General features: G+C 37.7%; 1 protein-coding gene across 3 annotated transcripts in view; it reads right to left on the bottom strand.

Moving 5' to 3' along the window:
• spire1b (spire-type actin nucleation factor 1b) overlaps positions 1 to 16,866 on the bottom strand; it is a 29,816-nt gene extending 12,950 nt beyond the window's left edge. For 2 of the 3 annotated variants that reach the window (XM_088411167.1, XM_088411168.1), the window contains exons 1-6: positions 16,266 to 16,865; positions 12,628 to 12,656; positions 7,253 to 7,489; positions 7,035 to 7,160; positions 806 to 877; positions 450 to 614 (exon numbers count right to left, since the gene is read on the bottom strand). In XM_088411167.1, coding sequence (XP_088267293.1) covers positions 450 to 614; positions 806 to 877; positions 7,035 to 7,160; positions 7,253 to 7,489; positions 12,628 to 12,656; positions 16,266 to 16,602 — 966 coding nt within the window. In that variant the 5' untranslated portion in view covers positions 16,603 to 16,865. Of the gene's footprint in view, positions 1 to 449; positions 615 to 805; positions 878 to 7,034; positions 7,161 to 7,252; positions 7,490 to 12,627; positions 12,657 to 16,265 lie in introns of all 3 variants that reach the window. The other variant, XM_088411166.1, reaches the window with a different exon arrangement.
• Positions 16,867 to 19,157: the final 2,291 nt, after the last annotated feature.

Below are 19,157 nucleotides of genomic sequence, written 5' to 3'. Positions count from 1 at the left end.
ATTTTTGCTATGTACATCGGCCTAGTCCTACTTCCCTGTGTTCAAGCGTAAATATATTGTTGAAAAAAAAGAAACTAACGAGAAATAAAGTAACTGACTTTTTTGTCCCACATATATCCTAATGTAGCGTTTTTCTTTAAATTGCATGAAATAAATAGAAATTTATTATATTTTCTCTATTCTTCCATAAATTGTGTATTTGGTGTAGAACGCATAATAGGAAGAACTAAGAATAAAAATAAATACATAAATGAAATGAGACATAAACATCCAGTGGAAGGAAAATGTCCAATGCGCCCAGCAGTAGCACAACAAAACTTGATGCTAAGGTAAATGCTAGTGAAACGTTCCACTTTCTGTCACTGAAGCAATCAGCAAGCTATTTGGCACAAACCCACGGGCCGTACATTTGACACCCCTGGTTTATGTCATCCAAATAAGACACTAACCATGACTTTGCGTAACTTGTAGCGTTTGGACCTGATATCATCCATGAGCATTTCGTAGGGAGTGAGCTGGTACTCAGTGGGCAGCGGGTTGTATTGCCGCTCTTGCACCTTTTTCAGCTTGACTCCATCTCGAAGGTCTCTCATCACCTGAACCCAGAAACGAGCCTGACAAGAAGAAAAGGGCATCAGAATACAGGCTCAAAAATACATCCAAGATAATTCGTTCAAAGGATGTGGATAATGCTGGATAAATGAAGGTGTGCATTCATCAAGACAGGTTTTGGATTTTCATCATGACAGTTGACCCTTAGCATGTTTAGTTAATAGGTTGAGATCAGTGATAGTTTATTTGTTACCCAATCAGCATTTTGTAAGTCATTCAGGTCTCTACTGGGATCTTCTGTTGACTCTTCCATCTTGCGAAGATTCTGTTTGAAAAAAAAAAAAAAACAACTGAGTTAAATTATTTCAAAATGAACTTTGTTACAGTATCCAAATTAAAGATAAATTGCATGCAATCCCAAACTAATTGACAACTTTCAAGTAAGTCAGGAGAGCAACGAATCACAACAGATCATTGAATGTAGAATTTAAAAGGGACATATTTGATAGCCAGACTCTTAAAAACTGACAGATTTCAGCAAAACAAACAAAAAAAAGTGTTTTCATTGAAAGGATTGAACAAATGTTATAACATTTTTGTGAGACAGTTTGATTTTTTTTAAGTTAAAAAACATTGTTATTCTTTAATATTTGTTCATCCAGCATTCAAAATTGATAAGCTGCTTGTCTGCGAATGGGCGGCTTGGTGGAAGAATGGTTAGCGTGTCCGTCTCACAGTCCAGACAGAGTCTCGTGTTCAAACCAGCCGGCTCCGGACAGTTTGCATGTTGTCCCCGAGCTCGCGTGGGTTCTCTCCTGGCACTCGGGCTTCCCCCCACGTTCCAAAAACATGCATGGCAGGTGTAGTGGACACTCTAAATTGTCCATAGGTTTGATTGGCAGCATGAAAGGTTGTCACTGTATCCCCTGCAATTGGCTGGCAACCAATACAGTGTGTTCCCCATATTGCCCGATGACCGCAAGATAAGCTTCTACAGATAATGGAGGATAAGCTGCTTCAGATGATGGGTGGATGTCTGCAAATGCCTATAAGAGACATTTAAAAAGGTAACAGATACTGCTTGTCGTAAAAGGCTAGTATAGGTTCATGGATAAAGATGGCTCTCTGTATGTTGTCACAAACCTGCCAATCAGATGAGGCAATGGTACAGTATGAGGGGGAGGGAGACTCACATAGAGCCATCTGATCTCCCTTATACGCAGAGGCACAGATGGATGCATATATTACCTAATAAGCTATGCACATGCCGGTTCAAATGACATGACGACACAATCATGTCAGCATCCATGTGTAATCACGTAAAAGTAAGGGGTTACATTAGGTCGCTCTGGCAAAGCATGGGTATTAAAGGTATGTGATCACTATTGAAGTGCCGTCTTTTTGGGATAGTTGTGAGATAAATCAATTACGAACACTTTTTTCATGATTAAAGTAAGTTATAACCTATTCAACTTCAACAAAATGAATCTTTTAGTGTGAAGAAGCAAAAACAAACAACCAAGATAAGACGTTTGTGGCTGAATACAAAATTAACCAATCACAATCAAACTTCATTTAAATGAGTGGCATACACCTGCTGCTATTATTTGAAGTGACTCTGTTCAACTGATTTTAATTTTACTCCGAGGGGAAGATTTTTCAATGGTGTTGTATACATTTTAGGTTGTATCAATGGTGGATTTTTTTAATTTTTTTTTTTTTTTTAATGATTTATCTTGGCCTCTTTCTTAATTATAAAAACATGACTCCCTTTGCTTAAAATATCTGATAATGTGAAAGGCCTGGCTGCACGTCTTGGAACCCTGGTGTGCATATGCTAATGTGGTTCAGTTAGCACATTAACCAGGGAGAATACAGTACCAGTCAAAAGTTTGGAAACACCAAGCGGATAACTCCTAATACTGCCCGGCTGTAAAATGAAAGTCATTCCATGTCATTGAGTGTCATCCACATCAAAGCATACAGAGCAAATATCAAGAGGTGCGAAGCTGTTAGTTTAGTAAATGATTACTAAAGCTGTTACTTTAGTAAATGATTAAAAAAAAAAAAGTCTAAATAATCATACATACAACAAACATCAACATATTGTGTTCTTTTGTTAACCAAATAATCCTTAAATATTTCCTCATAACGCTAATGAATTTTGAGGATTACAGTAATCAAGATTTTTTTAAATATTGAAGAAATATTACTTAATCAAAATTCTTAGCCTGCTAAACTCTATAATATAACCTTGGCTTGTATACCACTTAGCTATTTCTTGATTGTAAGTAATGTACAGGGGAACGGAAGTTAGCCAAACCAAACATTGGTGACACAAAACACTTTGAGGGAGATTGAAAAAAGAAAAGTGCATTTTATTATTAACTTTTTGACTGATGTGGTTTACTTTACACAACATTTGATAAATGCGGCTGTTTAAATAAACAATGTTTTAATTTGCAACTAAACTACACACAATTACAAAAAAAATCAATGCTCTGATTGCTTTGTCCATCCCATGGTGACGTTCATTCATTCTGTTTTCTTTTTCTATTTTTTCCTCCCACCATTACTAAGAATCCGCTCTGCCTCCCCCCAACCCACTTTCCCTTTGAACAGTTATGTAACCCACCCAAATTCCCTCTATTCATTCACATGCATTATGCACACTGAAAGGGCAGTTTTAGAAGCACATAGCAGGACGGAACCCTGAGGTGGAGACATATGCACACACACACACGCAAGCACACACAAACACAAACACAAAGACACACACACACACACGCAAACACACACAGTACACGCCTACCAGCAGGAAGCATCTATTCCAAACCACTGATGCCCAAGAGGCAAAGATTTCATGTGATGTTAAGAGGTGAATGAACAGTAGTAAAACATTAGGTTATGTGTTCGTAGCAAAAGCCTAACGGTGAGCGAGGGGAAAATGAAAACGCATTGATGTAATTATTCTGTGTTCAGCCACATTATTGTGGCTCAGTATTCATGTTTCCAGTCTCATCCTCAGGTAAAAAAAAAAAAATACAAATGAGTACATCATTTTGAAGACATCATTTAAATATGACATTAGATAAGTAGCCTGTTGTATGTAGCGTAATCTGAATTTACCTTGACATTGAACCTCAACATTGCAGATGAAAATATTTCATGAAAACAAATATACATCTTCTTATTCATTAAAACTGGGATATATTCCATAAAATCCTGCTAAAATCATCCAAACTATTCATAACGATGCCTGTCTGAACCTTGGTTTGAAAAGTCAGCGTGAGTCGACAGTTTAGTCTGAGTGTCAGCATGTCAGATCGTGTCATCTATGTAGGACATGTCACTACTTTGTCTTCATTGTGGCCCAGTTCAGGCCACAGCCAGAGAGCATGTCACCATTTAACAATGCACTGCTACCTCAGACTCTTGGAATTAGTATTTACTATTCAGACTTATTTTACTGACAATCAAATAAATGTATACAGTAAATGTTTAAACTTTTTTAAGCATTTTTTAATTGGTGATTTTGATTTAGTGAACAAAATGCATAAGAGAACGTTACATTTACACTGAAAAATAATTTGAAGCCATAATGCATGTGAGAAAATCTACATATACATATATATGTATATACATACATATACAACAACAAAGGAAACCTCCTCCTCTGTGCTAATAGGTTGCAGTCGCTTTGAATTGGCTAAAATTGAATAAAAATATAGACTGTTGAAACTTATTTGTAAATAAAAATTATTTGCAGTGCAATAATGCAGTGTAAGGAGGAGACTTTTACCAAACCAAGTCAACAAACCGTCATTAAACAAATAACTAAGACCATACAGTGTTATTGTATTATAGCATGACTCATAAAGCATGAGCCATAATGAGCCCATCCACTTATTTATCCATGGGCATTACTGCAGATGCCTTCAAGTATCAGCTGACGCTCTGAAATGCCGTCCACAGATCTGTGTGACTGTAATTTGCATGCCTATTTCATGCTACTGTTTGAGCCTTCTTCTATGTTCATTTTTTTTTTTTTTTTTTTGTGAAATGGAATGGATATTATAAAATCCTATATATCAGTGGTTCTCAAAATGGGGTCCGTGGCCTGACTGCAGGGGGTCGGTGAATTAATGTGGATACTGTGAGTGGGTGTTTTGGAACTGATTTAGTTTGTGTTTTAACAGCTACAGATTTGTGCCTCGTATGGCTAAGTCTTTGTTTTTTGGCACCACCTCTGGCTGTTGTTGATAGTGCATTTTGTGGTGAGGGGAGGAAGGGCTCCAATTGTGCGCTCTCGTCGGTGTGCATGCATTGTTCCCTCTCTTTCTGAGCTCTGGCCCACGAGTGTCTGTGAGTTGTGTTTTCTTCGTTGGAATGTTGTCATTTATGCTAATATGCCCCAAATTAGTTGTTTGTTGGTTCAACTTGTGACTGTAGATAAAATGCTCGCTAATGTTAGTTTTTATATTCAGCATGTTATACAGTAAAACTCCTCTACAATGAAACCTGCATGTGCAAAAATACCCCCCAGTGTGAAAAAAAAATCCATGCATTGAAGCCTTTCCTTCTTTCTTACTTCCTCATACTTCAAAATGTTTTTTTTTTTTTTTCTGCATTTGCATTGCACTGAAATTCAAAACAGCAAAAACAAGCCTGCAGCAAAAGTTTAGCTTGGTTTATACTTGATGCGCCGCCACGCGTTTAGCAGCACTTTATACTCGTTACGGCTTCCCCACAGTCAGGCGATATTCTCCCATACTATAGGTGGCAGTAAATGTAGTCTACAGCATACAAACAACACTACTCTGGAACAGAGGTAGAGAATCCTAGTCCAAACTAAATTCTTCCAGGCATGATTAAACAGACCCCTAATCTCTCCAGCAACATGGTGCTCGCCAGGAGTTGTTTATGGTATTTAGATCACGGTATTCCTTTTCAGACAAATCATAAAGGTGTTTGTACCAGCGAACAGTACAACAAATAGTTTGTCTGCCATGTTTTCCATTCATAAAGAAATTCCAGAAGATACCCATTGCAAAAAATCAGTTACGCGTGAACTCCGCACAGAGGGGCGTGGTTGCCAAAACAACATCATTTTGACACCTGGACCCACGTGGATGTCGCAGATGTGTCAAGCTTAATCCAAGTTTAACACTTGAAGACAGAATAAAAGTAATAAAGATGAAAGATGGAGGAAGCAAAGTGAAAGACATTATGCAAGAAATTGATGTAAGTATGAAAATGAATGCTTATTGTAGATTTGGCATGTTTGATGGCTTTGTTTTTAACACCAGTCAGATTGTAGATTGCACAACACGTTTTTTATGTTTACTTCCGAGACATACGTAGATTTGCTATAATGAAAAGTCCCCTGTTGTGAAAAATTTCTGGCTGCAAATATGATTTTGTTGTAAAGGCGTTCTCCTGTATAGTGTTGCCTTGTATGTGTTTAGCTCATTTGCATTTTCGTTTGTACTAGATACAGTATTTCCTTTTAGTAAATGTTGTAAAAGAGTTCTACTGTATAGTGTTGCCTTGGATGTGTTTAGGTCATTTGCATTTTCGTTTGTGCTAGATATTTCCTTTTAGTAAATGTTAGCATATGCAAATGTTTTGCATTGATAATCATACTCGTTTGCATCTAATTAACGTTTGGTATTGAAATAAATATAATTTGTAATTCAGTTATATTATTGATTTAATCTACGCAATTTGTGTTGTCCAGCAAGTATTCTGTGAAACACTGTCGGTCAGCCCAGTGTACAGGCTGCTTTTCTCCCAACACAGGCAGGATCAAACTCACCTATGACCCTCAATTGTGTAAATGATATAAAAGGTGGATAAAATGATATTGCGCAGAAAGGAGTTGTGGCATTGAGGAGGTCTCAATGGATGACAGCGTTAGCTGACGGAATGACACCTACACCATTTCGTCTAGGTGTCTTTATGTGATTAATCAGGAATTTCACACAGACATCAGGATTTGCAAAATTTAGTTTCAATAAGCTAGCTTACTAACAAACTAATGGATAAACTGCTATAAAGATATAATGTATCACAGCATTCAGCGAATAAAAAAGAACGAGGCATTCATCCTGAAATGAATGAAAATGAAATAAATCCGAGAGGTTGTGGATAGTTAAAACAACTAGCTTCATGACTGACACAAGTTGGATGCAACAAGCAGTGTCGACATATTGCAGAATTTCCACATACGGTGTCTATGAAAATAGAGGCCGTTGTGATGAAGCCTTCACCACGTGCATGAGCGGCTTCATAATGCTGCTGTTGTCCCAAACACCCGTGAGGCATTGTGCGGGAAGCCTACTGCGCTAAATCTACTGCCTCACTCAGGCTTTCATAGCAAAAGTAAAGGTCAGTCATCATTTCTCCGTAAAGACTCATGTGAAAGGGTGGGACCTCTCCACATCCATAACCATGATGAGGATCTAAAAATGAGACCTCACCTCTTTGGCACTCCTGATCTTGTCCAAGAAAGTCCTTAATTCCCTGGTCTCTGTGTACAAAGCCCGACATACTGCCTGGTAGTGACTAGGGGCATCCGACTGACTGGGTAGATGATCCGTACACAGCTAGAAAACAGACAGGAAAGAAAAAATTGGCACTTTCAAATAGGTTTTAACTTAAATATTATAGGTATGGCAGCCAAATGTACGTACAGTACCTTGAGGATACCTCTGTAACTGTGAACACCAGCAATGTTGTCGGGGTCATCATCTGCCTCATCTTCTTCCTCTGTTGCCTCGTAGCCTTCGTCAGGGCAGACGTCCCTTTCGGTCTCAGCTATGTTGGTCATCATGTCAATGAGCTGCTCCAGTGGAGGACTGAGCTCCCTCTCTTCATTCTCTTTCAGTCCATAGTCCAGAGCCTTGTAGATCATGATGCCCAGAGACTCAATCACCTGCAGGTGTGTGCAGAACACTGTACACTTAGAATCATAACAGTTTTTTGTAATCACTTTATATTGGTTAAATATTTTCTGAGTGTGTCACTGGGATGGATTCCATAATAGGTGGACTGAAAATATTAGCCTAGGAGCACCACCGGAACATGTTTTTTCTGGTGTTTCTACACAGACCTATCCTGCGGACACACACAGTGATGCAATGACAACGGCAAGGGAGAAAAACTCCCCTAAAACATTGAGATGATGTCAGTAGTTTGTGTTTCTTTGCATTTTTGCTCTTTGCATTTGCAAAGTTGCAAGAATATGTCTGCCTCGATTCTTTTTTTTTTTCATGTCCAAATGAACATATGCTTCAACCTACTGTATTTTAAGTGCAATAGAAATGCCGACATGCCAGTGCCAATCCTCAACATGACGGCAACTTCCAGTTTAGAGGACCCTGTGAAAACAAAGGGCACGTCTTCTCTGTTTTGTTGATGGATTGCAGACAAGCTTGTATTGTTATGTGTTAAATATGCCCAAAACTTGGGCAATGGTTGCGTGAACTATAACATGAATGGGACAGATTGGGAATAAGAAAATGATTGTTTATTTTTCCCACCAAATTTTTAAAAGTTGAAGAGAACTTGCAAATTTGGGATTTTAGCCAAAAACTTAGCCAAAAAGGATTTGCAAAAGAGACATTTTGTTTCATGTATTTATTGATTAACAGAACACTTCTATGTTGGATTACAGACTTGCAAAAACATCTGCATACTGTATATATGTAAATGACTGCTCTAAAACATCAGCCGTTACATGATTTTTCATTGATTTGCTTTAGTGAGATTGTTTTGGGTTGTTGTTTTTTTGGACTGACTACATGTACTGAAAAGAAACATAAATCTGGAACTTGGGAGTCACACTTGATAAAGCCAACAATCCCAAGGTCCAAACAAAGAACAGAAGTGAGAAATCACAGGGGGAATTAATCTGCTTGCCTGAACATTGAGAAAAGAGCAAGAACTGTTGTAAACAAGTGATCAAAAAAAGTCTGCCCAAGCAGGGAAGAATGGAAGTTACAAACCATATTCACTGTTCACCCGCTATATCATAGTTTTATCATTCACTCGCCGAGTATATTGTGAATATATTGAGCAATTGATTGTTTAATGGGTTTGCAGAAGATTATTAATGGAATGCCCTAGCTTGTGGAAAGCCACGTTTTTATTCACTCGTGATTTGTTCAACACATTGAATATATCAAGTATATAAAGGTAAAGATAAAACCCCTTTCCCCCCCCGAAAAACCACCCTTCAAAAGGTAATTTGTCTTTGTACTCAATGTATTATGTGCTTTCCTAATTTGCTGGTAGGTATGCTCAAAAATGTAACTATTATCTACATCATAATTAAAAGAAACAGACATATTTTTGTAGAAAACAAGAAATTCTCCTGCCATGGGCTGGCAACCCTCAAGCCCACAGATATACAGTACTTGGATAGTAAAAATCAGTAGGAGATGTGTCAGAGTTTTTTCTTTTTTTTTTTTTGTAAAGCAATATTGTTTGTACCGTGTTTTTTTAATCCTGCTTCCCATTTTCTAATATATATATATATTATATATATACTGTATAATATACATATACAGTAAATATGAACGTCTCTGTGAGTGCTTCCCATGCTTTTACGCCGCCACGCAGAATGATGGTGTGATGAAGAGATGAAAAAAGGATGAAACGGTGCAACCAAAAGAGAATTGCAGCTGCTGCTGCTGTGGCCATTACTACATGCAAGGGTAGCATCAGATTGACTTAAATTACAGCATGTTTGTCACTAAGAGGTAGTAAACTGAAGGCTGAAATACGGGCTGTTTGTGACACAGCAAATTATTTTTGCTTTACTGCTTCTGTTCTGCAAGGCTCCACAGCCTCATCTCGACAGTTCATTTCAGCATCACTGATTGTGGCTTAAATTTAAAACAAATCTTGATGAAACATATAAATGCTGAATGTAACCATCATTTCCAAGTGGTTTGATTGGGCACATATTACTTTAATTTAAAAAAAGCATTTTATTATCCCTAAAAACACTGTATACATTTTTGATCAGTATTATCATAAATAATCATCTACAGCTGTTAAGTAGCTCAGTTTCTTGACTTCTGTGCAAGCAGTATTGGTTCAATTATAACTCAGTAATTGGGTGAATATGAGTGTTACTTGTCGTCTATCTCTTTTCTTTTATTATTGTTTTATCAAAACAAATGATGCTGTGTTCGGAGGTGTTTAACACATTTAAATAACATGAAATAAAAGTTGGACTGCTGGACTTTTGTCTCATATTCACCTTTGAATCTGAACCCAAATGTGTTTGTAATTCAATAAAAACCAAGAAGCCAAAGAAGACAAGCCAACCAATTTGACAGAATATTGACTGATTGATGGTTGGTAAACAAAAATATAAACTATTATAGATTACATTGCATGCTAATCTGTTGCACTGGCAGAAACAAAAATTGTCACAACCAAATGTTAAACTGTTTTTCGAGATGGATGACAAGACATATTTTACTAACTTGTTTGTGTAAAATATTTCTAGAAAAATTCTTCATCATGAGACTGAAAGGCGAGACGTTCCCTCAGGCGGAGTGAAAGGATTTTTCTTTTTTTTTCTTTTTTTTTACTGTCATATGATAGCATGACTACATTGTTTTTCTTTGGCCAATAATGCTCTTTTACTTTATTTAAACATAAAATGAAAACAGTGTAACAGAATATACAGTGGAACCTGTAGGGTCAAACAATCAAAAGGTCAATATGCAATTTGAAATTCAAAAGACTCCACTAATTTTTCAATCATATTTCAGGAGACAACAAAATGTGTTGACTGTAAAGATGCTCAGATGAAGAAAGATGAATCAACCTTTCAATTAATCTGAATTTGTCAATGAGTTAATGAAAATTTGTTTAGAATTATGTTGTTCTGTAGTTTGTATCTCATCAGATCAGGTTGTAAATCTGTCATCACAAGGTTACAAATAATTAAGCCAAATAGCTGTACTCTCTGAAATCAGTTGATCCATAGTTAGTTCCGTAAAGACTTTAGTGAAAATCTATTACACCATTTCCTCAACAAAGAAACCATTAAGGAGGTATGAAGGTCAGTTGTGATCACTGAAGATTACAGGAAATGCTTCTCAATTCCAAAACTGAGATTTCAAGAGAGATTATAAATGGCATTAGTAATTTTATGGAATAAAAAAAAAAACATAGTTAACAATTGTTACATTCGATCACATGACCAGAGAAGGTGCAGTTATAAAACAGCTACTACAATAGTTTTGCAAAAAGTCTCAATAAAAAAAAAAAAAAGACTGGCCACTGAACAAAGATAAAAATGTAAGTATCAAAGTACCAAAATATTCAACAAAGATTTGTGGAATTGCCTCCAAGGCAAAACAAAGAACACCTTCTGACCTTCACTGAATCAAGAGTTCATATTCTTCGAGGTCATGTGCACACAATGAGCTGTGTTTCCACCTTGCCGTTGTTATGTATGTAATGGAAATACACAGTAAATAAGATCAACGTGAATGTCGTTCGTACGACCTGTGACTGACTGGCAACCAGTTCAAGGTGTACCCTGCCCAATGCCCGAAGCCGCAGGGACAGTCTCCAGCACGCCCACAAACCACGACACATGTGAGAATAAATAGTTTCATGCATTGAATCGAATCACTGAAGCACAAGGCACATTTACAGTCCTGGCAAGTTCATTCATTTGTATCGCGTATGACAACAAGAACTGACAGCATTATAGTCCCTTCAAATGAACCATACCATATTGAATTCAAGCATAATCCAATCGACTTGAATTAAATTTCATGGTTTCACTTTAAAATAAAAGTACCCTTGAATCGCATCACACCAGAATGATTGAGATACGGACTCAGCTTTTATCATCGAGATGAACTCATTTACAAATGAAAATGTGTTATCTTGAAATAAACAACCTGATCACTTGCCTCAGTGTTTATCTTAAGGGCAGCATATTTAGATGCTAATAAATGAGCTCAGGGCAACTCGGTGACACAGTGGTTAGCACGTTCGCCTCACAGTTCAGGGACCCGAGTCAAATCTTCCTCGCTCTGGCCTTCCTGTGTGGACTTTGCGTGTTCTCCCCGAGCCCGCTTGGGTTTTCTCCAGGCACTTCGGCTTCCTCCCACACTCCAAAAACATGCATGGCAGGTGTATTGGGCATACTAAATTGTCCTTAAGTGTGATTGGGTGTGCGAAAGGTTGTTCATCTCTGTGTGCCCTGCGATTGGCTGACAAATAGTTCAGGATGTCCCTCGCCTACTGTCAGTTGGGATAGGCACCAGCAAGCCTTGATCGTTATGAGGATGCGGCTATTGAAAATTGATGGATGGATGAACTCAGCACAAGCAATGTTATCCATGAAACCTAAAATGACCATTTTCAATCTCTAAATACGATATTCGAGAGTCAGATGCAATTCAAAGCAAAGCACAGGCAAAAAGATCAACCAAAAGGAGGCACTCACTGTATGTACAAATATCCCAAACTCAAAACCAAACACCAACAAAAATAATCTATTAAAGCAATGAAACTGTGGATCATTAAGTTGATTTTCATATTTAATTGGAAACAGTCACAAAAAGGGGTCGTGGCATATCTCTTGTAACAAAAACTCTTTTCAAACTCTGTAGCCTGTGGGCCATTTCAGCTCATGGGAACGAATCATGTTGGATGTACTTACTGTATGTGCCAATTCTGTGTAAAATTGCATTTAAAACAGCATCCAGTAAAATGCTGCTCTGGAAGAAGCAAACATGATCCAGGCATTATACAGTTCAACCATTTGACACGCACACGGAACAAGTAAAACAAAATGTGGCTTTTATCCGATGTCGGTTTTTCAAACATTACCAAAGAAGTTGATTTATTTTCTAGCACACAGTTATATTTTTGTTTTGTCTTATGTTAACATTTTGATATAATTTCATCTTTTAACCTGGGGTAAGACCTGTCTGTAAATATTCTGCTCGAAGCGACCAAGAAATAAAAAATAATTCAGACAAGAGTGAACAATGTTCCTCGGCAAAATCAAAACATCAGTGTTTTACTCACCTCAATCTGCGTGCTCGGGTTGGATTTACCTGTTAAAAAAAAAAAGAAAACATGTCATAAGCAGGCAGCAAAAACCTCAATAACACCTTTTAATTGGAATGCTCATTATAACAAAAAGTATATATTTCCAAACTTTTTCCTAAAATGATGGTTCTTTCTTGCAAGAGCTCCATTGGCGGATATGTGTTCCTTTCGCCTAAGCTTGTAAAAAATATTTTCCAATGTAGGTACAAGCATTACCAAAGGAGCCAACAGAAGCGTATGTTTAGTATTATTCACCACAAGGTATTGAATTTGATCTTCATTTGTAATGCTCTCCAAGTGTTTAGTAAACTGTACTATGGCAAATGATGGCTGTGTTTGGCAATATAATCACTTTTTGCAGCTAGAGATCTATTTGTCCTGTTGCAAAACAGCACGGGAAAAGTAATCAAAGACTATGCCAACACAAAAGGTTGGTTCTGGCAAAATAATCATTTTTATTTCACCCGAGCTTAATTGAGCCATAAACATTGGATATGTATACCTTTAAGCTCACAATAAAACTGATTTAGTTTTTGTAATTAACATTTTATATTCACGTTATGTGTCAATTTTACATTAATGTATTTATTTGTTTCTTTGTTTGCATTATTTATTAGCTCCAACTCTTTGAAAAGCTTGTGGTTTAGTTATGACGCACTAACTCCTCATTCACGAAGACATTATGCATCAATGCGGTCTCTTCGAAATGTAGAAAACCATGAATACCGATAACTTTCCTTGTGGCATTAGCAAAGCTCTTACACATATAATTAGCTCGCTGATGGATGACAACAAATGACTTCTCTGTAACCGGCTGCATCAGCATCACCGGAGCTTGACATCCTGTTACATGTAAAAGTTATGCCTTTTAGATTTTTTTTTTCACTATTTCTTAATTAATATTCTCAAAGTTTTGTTGAGGGCTAGAACATGGAGGAAGAGCCGAACAATATAGCAAAATACATTTGAAAGCTCATTGTTAAGGCTGCCAGATGTTTTTCATTCTATGTGTGAGGCGATGGTTCATTTTAGTGTTCATCCAAATCAAAATTTCCATTACTTAACCATTGTATGTAGGCCTGTTACATGTATACTATGTATAGTTCAAATGCAAAGCCCAGTGTAGACCTCTTTCAATGTCATGGCGTGACTATCAGAATAATCTAACATTATGTCTCATAGGAATGGGACAAAACCCACAGGACGAGATGTCTCACGAGATTGAGTCCATCAAGAGACGAGATGAGATTTCTGCAAAATTTGAAATATAAATTAACCTTGTATAAATTATCTAATTTTCAAAATATATATAATTGAGCAGACTGCAAGAATATTACCGCCCTAAAGTGTGAATGTGAAAATAAAATTGCTGAATAGTTTAATAAAATGCATGCAGCTCATGTTAGCTTCAGTGTATGCTATAATTATTTTTTTGCAGCATTGATATGTTTTATGTTCCAATTTTTACCATTCTTTTTTATCAACTGGAAACCTAAACTATCAGCACACAGGTGTTTTAAAACTAATCAAATAATGCAGCATTCTTCCTTTAAAGGTGCAGCTATTGAGCATTTTGATATTCTGATATAAATAAAAAATACATGTTTTTATCTGGTCAAAAACACATATAAAAGCACACCAAAATAGGCTCATACCGTGGCATTCATGTCATTCATTGGTACAGTAAGATTTATCTTAATGTCGGTCAGTCTTTTCATCACATTTGACTAGTGTTTTGCTATCATGCATAGTCTCAACAAGCAGCACACTCTTTTGTATACTCATTGCAAAACAATGAAACCATTAAAAATAAATACATAACAGCCAAATGAATATAGATACCATGCTGTGCAGGGACAAGAAACTTTGAGGAGCTGTAATTTTGTTGGGATCTTGTCACATGAGATCACTCCCATCTCTAAACTTTATACTATGGCTGTAGCCTGGATTGTTGACAAACAGCACTGAGATCAATTTGTAATATTTGGACATACATTTGCAATTTAAGTTGTTCAGTTGTAGTAGTAGTGTGTTTAGTCAAATAGGTGATAAGTCATCAATCTACAGACCTTTTATATGGAGTTTGTGAGCATTAATACACTTAACTATACAAACTGTTCATGCCAGATGTGCAGTTTGACATGAACATAATGTGTCTTTAACAAAGCTGCATTTTCATGACATTTTAGTACAATGATATACAGTGGGATGTTTGCTCAAGTAAACTATGTGTCTTGACATTGAAAATTTGTGGTAACTCTGCCTTTCTGGTCATAGGCTTTCTCGTCCATTTTTGAGGTGCTCTTAAATTGAATTCCAGCACTTCTGACATTTGAGAGATAAGCTCGAAAATTGTATTAATAGAGTACTATGTTGAAAAGAAATATTTCAACAACAAAATTACAGAAAAACCCATCCCCCGCCTCTACAAAAAAATGTGCTCCACCCAATCTCTAACACCGCTCCTGACCAGGCTTTCAGCTGCCAATTTTCATGGGTTGGTTATGCTGCCTTCCAATGATATCCAGAAAGTACAGTGGTGGAGTTAGTAAAACCTGTCTTAACCAAGATTTGTGAAACATGTTACCTTCTAAAACTAAATGCCTTACAAACACTCTATTATCAATGACCAGTCTTCATTGTTGCTGAATTTAATTGTAGCTCAATGTTTATGCTGTTAGAAAGGTTTAAGGTGGTTAGAGACATAACTGCCGTCGGTATGAAGTGGAATGGGAGAAGTTAGCTCCATGTGTGCGTATTAATTCTGAACCTGAGGTGCTATTGACAAGTTTATTTATTGGATGCCATTGACTAAAAAGTGTTCTGCTTCTCTTTTATAAAAGTCAAGAATGATGTTACATCAAAAAGTATTTTTTATGGGTGTAATTTATCTTGTCGGGTGGGGTGCTCAGCAGCCCTAAACCTCCGACCCTAGAATCGACTGCATGAAGCACACCAGTAATAAAAGTGGTAAATTGTTCCAGAACGTCCTATTCCCAATTGCTTCTTGACAGTAGGACAGCAATCATAGTAGCAAAGCATGCATTATAAAAAAGATAATTAGACTGATCAGTGGCTCCGAGTTCGAATTTGACTCTAAGAGGGGCAGGCTTTAGAAATTGAGGGTGTGATACTTGTTCTCGTGAAAACACCTTGCCCTGAATCTGAACTGCGCCCAGACATCCAGCCAAATCACATGCTTTCCCAACTAAAAGCCTAATGAGCAATGGGCATTGTGATGTGATATCGAGCGGCAGAACAGAATGAGAACGCCCTACAATTCTTACCACGTGATATTAGCGCCAAAGAAAATGCGAAAAAATAAAAATGAAATAAATGTGGAAATTCAAAGAGCACTAAAAGCAGTCATGTAAGAAGGACCAGAGCGGGATGGAGCGTGCTCCTTTGTTTGTCACGGTCATGCTGAATTAAGAATATGTCACTTCAAGTTAATTGTATGGTTGCGTTAAGACAAACAAAATGCCCACTGTTCACTCACAATGCCCGTGTGGAGAATTACTTACGTTACGGGCTATGTACAGTATTAAACTACATGTCCAGCACAGCTGAGCCGGGGAGCAGCCCACATTCTCAGTCAAGAAGAAAGTCTTTACCTTCACAGTTTTGTTTGTGCAATCTCACAGATCCGTCTTTTGCGATGTAAACATCTCCCGGTCCTGAAACCCTCGCAGGGGCCGCCGCCGCCGTCACCTCGGCGGCATCCGAGCATCTCCTTCTCCGCTGTTCCTTCACCAGCGTCACACAGCATTGATAGCATACGGCCCAAGCCTGCTCTTCGTTGATGGGCTGGCTGTAAAGTCTGAGGATCTCTTCCAAAGACAGATCATCCGACCGCGCGTCCTCCGTGGAAGTCATAGCGGCGTGGTGCTCATCCAGCTGGCTCGCAGCATCCGTCAGTCCTCCATGCAGCCCGCCTCCATGCTCGGCCATCCTTTCATTCTGTCTGCGCTGGATGGGGGAGGCCCGGTGGCGAGAGAAGGCAAGGCCGGTGGGCAAGAGCTAACCTGGAGGAGCCATTGATGCTCACTCACATCTTCCTTATGGATCGCCGGCAGCAGTATAGACGCGCCGAGTACAGCCTTTTGCTCTATTAAACCGCTCGAGGCTCTGATGCAGTCACAAGATGTGCGGCAGAAGCCACCCGCCTCAATTTGATCACTGCGTGCAACTGTGTACGCCTGTTACTTAAATCGCTGCCTGGAAAGCTCAGTCTCGCATCACGTGACCCATCTCTCTTACCCACCCTTCCTTTCGTGTTTTTCTTTAATTGTCAAAAGTAGTCATCAGAACAATTGAGCCGCAGCACATACTTTACCTTGGAAAAATCTCGTGGAACACCACCCAAACCAAAATGTCACAAAAAAGTATTATTAAATTAATCATGAGAGTGTCTCAATTTACGCATTTACAAGTACAGTATGTGCTTATTCTGCAAAAATCAGGCTTGTTCCATTGAACAAGAAGCTATTCTGATTGGCAACAGGTGAATACTCAGGTTAATAGAATCTTCTGCCATCTAGCGGAAGAGCATTTAATTGTTTTGCCTATCACTACATGTGATTGGTAGGATTCTACTCACTTGATCCATTTTCCAAACCACGTTTCTATACTACAGCCAGGGGAAGCCTACTTCAAAACTTAGTAATTAGTGTACGACTGTACCGGATTCAACAACCAAAACTACTCGAAAAGGTGATTACAGCTTCATGCCTATTCATCTCTGCAGGTACAGAATAACTCTAAATGTCACCTGATATTTAAACATTTTCTAAATCAACATCATTGGTGCCTTACTTCTTTGCACGCTTTAAAGAACGAGTAAAAATCCCCCTTATTGCACTATCAGATTTTTTTTTTCATCTTAAATTATTTTCACAAGTTTTAGGACTTACTGAGCTACCCTGGAATACTGTAAGTACAGTATTTGAATTGGATCCTCCATTAATTTTAGCATTGGTGCTAGCTTTGGTTTTAGAAAAAACAAAACATGCTTTGTATTTAAACATACCGTAAAATGCTGTTTGTTGTGTGATTAGTTTTGCAGTAAACTTTAATTATAGTGTCATTTGTTGCTCAGAAAGAACAAGATCATAGATATTGTTGATGAGCTGATCCTTTGAATCAGGTGTGTCAAGGAAAGAAACCCGGAAAACATGCAGGATATTGGCCCTCGAGGACCAAGTTTGTATACCCCTGCACTACACACTTGCTTTGCAAGCAGTATGGTACATTCAGTGTACATTCAAACGCAAGAAACTTAGAAAAAGCACTACCTGTATATCGGTTTGCACACTAAACATCACTGAGACAGTATATAGGTGATGTGAATTTCAGTGAGTTAAGAGAAGCAAGGGTTATTATATGAAACTCAAAGTTCCGGCCCAGGCAGTGAGCTGTTGAATTACCTCATGAGTGTCTAGGTTAGTTTCTGAACATCTCTAAATGAATTACTTTGGTATTTGCGTTTTAAATGGTATATACAAATGAAATGGATTATATAACTGATAATCAGAACTTGAAATATTTTTTTTTTGGGGGGGGGGCATATTTGTGGGCAAGAACGATGTAGATGTCAAGTTAAAACAGGCATGACGGCCTCATTTTTTGCGGAGGAAAAGTCAAACATGAGTAAAATCAAAACTGTTCAGAAGATAAAAATGTGTGTATGTTTCTGCTACTAACTTATTTACAGTACATTGTCTAGAGTACTCAATCTAAAGCAAATGCCATATACTTAATGTAACTCAATGACAGTGACTGATGTAAGGAATGAAACTTCTTGAAGTGTCTAACTACAGAAACGTTAGAATAAAGACACAAAAGAAAATTATGACTCTGCCATTGAATAGCATCTTTTGCAGGTAAATAAAGCTCTTTAAGGTGAAGCTGGCCAAATAGAGAAACTTGAGAACTAATCGCAAAGTGTCCCCCGCCTAGTGCCTGAACGCCCAATTGATATAAGTGTACTTCAAATGATGATACCAAATACTCTAGCTGATTGGTATACCTTTTATACTCTTTATGGAGGCAGGGGCAAATATATTGGCATTATGAGAGAGAAGTATGTGAACATATCAAAATTAGTGCACAGTGAGAGGGAGAGGGGAAGCTATTGCTCCTTTTGGTTTGTCCAATTAGATGCCGCAACAGCAAGATACTCACATGATCCGTTTGACAATGACGAAATAGTCACAGAAAGAAAAAAAAAAAGATCAATTTTATATTCTAAATTGTGTGACACTCTATTAAAGGTTTTGTTAAAACTAGCTTCTAAGAGCATGGAAATCATTCGTGCGGGGGGGACTTCACCCAGGGGGGCACATTGGCTAGGGCCCCTGTTTCAAGTATATTACAGATACAGCTAGTTGTGTACATTACAATGTAGTGAGCTCATTCTTTTCCAAATCATTAAATACTTTAGTTTGTCTCATTTTTATTAGTTTTTTCAATTGCTGTCTATATTAATTCACACAATTTGTAAGGGG

Source organism: Hippichthys cyanospilos, chromosome 3 (genome assembly GCF_059441005.1).
Source record: "Hippichthys cyanospilos isolate Australia breed blue-spotted pipefish chromosome 3, RoL_Hcya_1.0, whole genome shotgun sequence".
In the NCBI taxonomy this organism is placed as follows: Eukaryota; Metazoa; Chordata; class Actinopteri; order Syngnathiformes; family Syngnathidae; genus Hippichthys; species Hippichthys cyanospilos.
Note: the sequence above shows the minus strand (reverse complement) of the source record. Positions and strands in the feature narration are given on the sequence as shown.